This window comes from Macrobrachium rosenbergii, chromosome 22 (genome assembly GCF_040412425.1).
Source record: "Macrobrachium rosenbergii isolate ZJJX-2024 chromosome 22, ASM4041242v1, whole genome shotgun sequence".
Taxonomy (NCBI): domain Eukaryota; kingdom Metazoa; phylum Arthropoda; class Malacostraca; order Decapoda; family Palaemonidae; genus Macrobrachium; species Macrobrachium rosenbergii.
This window is the reverse complement of record NC_089762.1, coordinates 35373391-35379036: the sequence shown is the minus strand read 5'-3', so window position 1 is coordinate 35379036 and position 5646 is coordinate 35373391. Positions and strand designations below refer to the sequence as shown.

The 5646-nt window shown below is 39.6% G+C and overlaps 1 protein-coding gene across 2 annotated transcripts in view; it reads right to left on the bottom strand.

Moving 5' to 3' along the window:
- Positions 1-89: 89 nt before the first annotated feature.
- The window catches only part of LOC136850751 (MAGE-like protein 2), a 60132-nt gene continuing 54575 nt past the window's right edge, over positions 90-5646 (bottom strand). Inside the window, exons 2-3 of one of the 2 annotated variants that reach the window (XM_067124701.1) lie at positions 5604-5646; positions 90-1854 (exon numbers count right to left, since the gene is read on the bottom strand). The exon at positions 5604-5646 is cut by the window's right edge and continues 70 nt beyond it. In XM_067124701.1, the coding sequence (XP_066980802.1) occupies positions 821-1854; positions 5604-5646 (1077 nt within the window). In that variant the 3' untranslated portion in view covers positions 90-820. Of the gene's footprint in view, positions 1855-5573 lie in introns of both variants that reach the window. The other variant, XM_067124700.1, reaches the window with a different exon arrangement.

Sequence of the window (5646 nt, the reverse complement as noted above, 5' to 3'; positions counted from 1 at the left end):
TATGCTTTTGTACACTGTTAGCAACCTAAAAAAAATTAAGTTGTGGGATTATACTGTGGTAGGGAGTACAGTGCAAGAAAAACAACGAAGCTATTCAATGTTTAATTTAAAACACTTTATGTACAATATGTTAACAAGGAATCCCAGCACCATTAATTATAAATAATTAGGCTTAAAAGTATGATATATGACCGTTAATGCCTCATCTATAACAGTTAAATTATTTACATTTATCCTTAAAAATGTACTTGTATTTATAAAGTATGAAAATATCAAACATTTACTGTACAGAGTAAGAAAATTGCTTAATGGTACTTTATGTACCATGGAATTAATGTACTGTACAAGTATCTTATCTATATTTATGCCCAGGCATAAAATAGAAAACTATAATACCGTAATGTTAGCCAATGGCTGCATCATTAATCTTAAAACAAAACTCATTGTAAAAGTTTTACTATGTAATTTATCATTTTATATCAGGTTCTTGAAAATCACAATTACAACTGTTTGGTTTTTTTTTTACAAACAATACAGGATATTAAATTTTTTTGGTAACTGCATGCCAAGGAAATTGTACCTGTACATTTAAATACTAAACAATTATTGGTTTAATTTGCTTAAGAAAAGGTCAACGGCCAGCCCAGTGAGCTAAAATTAGCTCAATGGTCTGGTTAAACTACTTAATAATAATAGAAAAGGTAAATTTTTGAGAAAATTACTCTTGCATAATTGAATCAATCAATTATTGGCTTGTTTTATCATATTCTACACTTCTGAGACACTTATGGGCATGTCCCACCCCACTGCACTATGGTAATTACAAGATGAACCTGAGCATGACTGCCAATAAAATTCCTAGACAAACTACTGCCAAGATAACCCAAGCAACGCAGGCACCACCTCGACAACAAATACCATCAGATTTCTTTTCATCCTCTTCCGAGTGCCCTACTGATGAAGCTGCCTTCATCGATAATCCAGGAGGTAAAGATCCATTTTTATCTCCATTTCTTACTGGCAGAGGTTCAGGCGTACCCTTTTCTCCCAGCACCAATGGGCGTGGACGTGCCATTGGTGGAAGTAAGTGGGTTGGAATTCCTGGTGGAGCACCAGGTGCTGCTGGTCCTAAGATAGTTGATCCAGCAAGACTCCTCCGATCTCCCGGGATGTTCCTTACAGGTAGTGTACCATAAATGGCACCTGGATGTGGTGAAGTTATACGCATGTCATAAATAGAACTGGCACGACGTGTAGATCCTGGTGGAGGTGGAAGTGACAGTGGCCCTGGCGGCATCATTGGATAGCCTTGTGGTGGTGGATGCATAGGCATGCCATGTGGATGAGGGAATGACATAGGTCCACCTGGTAGAGGTCCACCACCATGTACTGGACAAGGTTCTCCATCCCACGTTGCCAAAGCCAGAGCAGGCACTGAACGTGCAGATTTCAAAGTACCTGGGTAACCTGGAGCAACCCCCATTGGTCCAGAGGGATATCCTGTGTAACCATAAATTGGATGAGGCATTGGCGGCAAAGGTCCAGGGGGCAATACATCGCCATGCTGCTGTGAGCTGTCTTCTTCACTAGTTGTAGATGAGGAGGAGGAAGATGAGGTGCTAGATGGAGAATGTTGATTAGATGGAGGACGACCACTAGAATAAGAAGGACGAGATGGTGGATAATGAGCTGGTGGGGGACCACTTGCATACTGTGTACCTCCATAAGGCACAAGATGAGGCTGACCAGAATCACGGGAGTCACGGTGTGTTCTCCATGATTTATCAGTGTGGTGGCTTAGTCTGTCACTAGTAGAGGGAGGGCCAACCCTACTGCTTCCTCCACCCACTGCACCTGGAAGAAAGAGATATATATTGCGTCAATTTTTGCATAAACTGCATTTCAATTTCAATAAGGTTTTTTTATATAACATAACATTTTGGACATCAGGAATCTATAATGTATTTCATTCTAAATTCTTTTTAAATATCAAATTTAATAATGTATAAGTACTCAGTAAAGCTTATATCCATTTTCAAAGATAAAGGAAAAAGGTAAATGTATTATTGTATCTTAGTGTTTAACCTGAAAGTCTGTAAAACTGAATATCTAGAATTAAAATAATATATAATTATACTAAAATTTTGAAATTGCATTCTGAAATTTTACAAAATTTTCAAACTTGGAATAAACAAAAAGGAAGAATTAAAAATGTTACTATTAACTTCTTCATCAAGCCTACTAAACCAGTGGCTTTGTATTACAAATGACACAGTACAGAAGAAGTTCAACAACAGGAAGTATATGACAAAATAAAAAAAAAAAAATTTTTCATAAGGGCCCACTGCAGAATAGAATAAAGAATTTGTGACACAGGCCAAGCACTGGGAACTATGAGGTCATTCAGCACTGAAACAAAAACTGCGAGTAATAAGGTTTGAAATGTGTAACAGGAGGAAAACCTTGCAGTTGTACTATGAGTCAATTGTTAGGAGAGGGAGAAAATTAAGACGGAAGAAAGAAACAGAAGTACAGTAAAAGGGATGAAAGGGGTTGCAGCTAGGGACCAAAGGGACGCTGCAAAGAACCTTGAGTAACGCCTACAGTGCACCGCATGAGGTGCACTGACGGCCCTACCCCCCACAGGGGTTCTCTGTAGAAAAGTCAGTAGTAGATACGCATCCTACATACTGGGATCTTCAGGTCCTTGGTGTTGTAATGCAGTATACATGGTGAACTTTAGGCATTACTAAAGGGTGTTGCACTGTCCTTTCTCCCCCTGGCCGCGTCCAATTTTTACCCTTTTACTTTTTCTTTATTCTTGCCCCTTTCTTCATGAAGCAACTGTATGGTTTTCTCCCAATTACACTGTTAACCATTAAATCCCTTTACCATACTTCATTTATTTTTCAGATCTCTCTTCTTATCTTTCTGTCCAACCACTCAAACTTCCTCTTTTCCCTGTCTTAAGTGCTGAAAGTGCCCCAGTGCTTGGCTTTACAGACTAATTGTTCCCACAATGATACAAACCGCCTTTTATATGAATACCCTCTGTGACAGATGGTCCAATCATGTGAGCTTGGTAATAAAGTTCTCAAATTTAGGGGTAGCTAGTGCATGGGTTGAGGAACCATCCATGCACACATCTGTGCAGTGTGTCACTTTTCTTTCTAGTAGCATAATGTGTAGAAGTACTTCTTGCACACTCCCATTTCCTCAAGTGTTTTTGTGTTTGAGTGGTTTATGACACTTGTTTATCGATCATGCTTGTTGGGTTATGTTTGAAATGATAGTGCCTGATGATTTTTCTTCTTGTCAGAACGATCGGCATGGTATTCCTGAATGTGACTTGATTGTGTGCAAGATTCATGCCCGTTTTGATATTGTGCTTGATATTTTTGACTTGTGATAAGTATGTCATGTCCTTCCCAGTGGAAGAGATACAGTTCGAAGAGAAAGAAGGTCAAGTAGTTCTATCTGTGTCACCTGAGGGACAAACTCTGCTGGTATCACCTCTTCACTATACTGTAGCTACCCAGTCCCATACCCCTTCTGGACTGGCATCTACCCATGCCCCCACCAACTTCGAGGGTATGTGCAGACTGAATGACAACCAAGCTACTGTTACTGTATGTGGTTCTTTGGTTCCCACTTCCCCAGTCTGAGATGACCCCAAGAGACAATGGAGCTACTGAAGGCTTTGTAGCCTTCCCTGGGTATTCCAGGCCAGCCAGCCTTGTTCACCTTCCTTTTGTATTTTGTTGTGGCCAGATTCTTTGAACAGTTCAGTTTCAAGAACCCATCATGTGAGACTACGACTCATGATTCTGCCAGTGAATCGACTGATGCTCCTGCTGTAGCCATTCCTACTATCACTCCTTCAGGGATGCTTGCCTTATCTGTGGGCTTTCAAGGCTGAGGTGAACTGTGCCCCAGGGAGTCAAGCTGGCATTCTCGTGCTTCGTCTGCATTCCCCTCAATCATGTTTCTCACACTTATCTGATCCATAGGTATCTGATGAATAACCCACCAACCAATCCTTGAATGCAGCACATGAGGACGGGTGACCTGATTAAACATGGTGTATACATAGGAACTGCACTTGAAATTGGCTGTGATGAAAATATTCAGTATGCTCACCCAAAATAGGCTGGAAAAATAAATTTTATAAAATGCTTGATGAACAAGCTGGTTTTAGAAAAGGCTGGAGTTGTACCGACAAAATACTAGCGTCAAGATATTGTGCAGCAGCGTATGGAATTTAAAAATCCCCCCTGGATGACTTATGTTAATTACAAGATAGCTTTTGACAGTGTCCAAACATCAATATCATGGAAGGTCTTACGTCACTACAGTATTCCCCCCTTGGGTGGATAGTGCCATCAGTGCACCTCATGCCGTGCACTGTAGGCATTACTTAAGGTTCTTTGTAGTGTCCCCTAGCTACAACCCCTTTCATACCTTTTACTGTACCTCCATTCATATTCTCTTCCATCTTACTTACCACCCTCTCTAACAACTGATTCATGGTGTAACTATGAGGTTTTCCTCCTGTTACACCTTTAAAACTTTTTTACTGTTAATTTCTGTCTCAGCGCTGAATGACCTCATGGGTCCCAACGCTTGGCCTTTGGCCTAAATTCTATATTCTATGCTATTCTACTATAGTAGTCCCGTTGAATATTTAAAATTAACTAAGACTATACATGAACGAGGCAGATATAAAGTTAATATTGATATCTTATCAAATGAATCTGCAATAGATAGTTGGGTGGTATTGGGAATGATATTTCACCTTGGCTGTTTGCCCCTTACAGATTTGATAAAAAAGTGGTTGGAGATGGAAGAGGAAGATTACACTGGCGTAACAACAGAAGCTTGACAAACTTAGACTAAACAGGAAGGTGATGTTTTAACCAACAAAACATCGCAAGATTTACAAAAAAAAAGCTCGCTGAATAAAATGCATCGTATATCAAACTTGGTTACTGCGTTAACCAAACACCTGTTCCCACATTACCAAGGCGTAACGAGATAATTTATAGCAATTTAGAATTTATTTGTGGTGAGGTTAATTTCGCGCTCGAAATAACGACGTAAATGCCAGATAATCTCACCCGATAAAAAAGCTATACAGTATCAAGTTGCTGGGAGAGGCAGCGAGACTTTACGTGACAAATAAGTTTATGAATATTCATTCACTAAGAATAGCGACCTTTATGTAGAGTATTTCATGATTTTTCTCTGAAGGTTATAGATATATAAAATATTCATGCTAAAATGAGACTATTTATCTGTAAAGTAAATATGTCAATTTCATGTCATACGATTTCTTTTTCCCCACTGCGGCTTACTTCAAATACAATTTGGAAACGTTCACCTATTATCAAGGACTGCTCTGAAAGTGATGGATATTTTCATCGTGGACATTCAGAGGGGAATGGGAACCAAATTCACTTGTACACAAAATCGTTTTATGTTTAAAGCATCCCTAATTCCCCCTGTACTTGTACCTGAAAAGTTTAGAGGAGAGCTAAGTTATGAAATTGGTAGACTGTAAAGCTGCCACTTACGGTAGGCCACGCACTGCCAGTTGTCATTACCTGGTCCATATCTGTCTTGATATCCGCTCTGGTGGTAATTCAA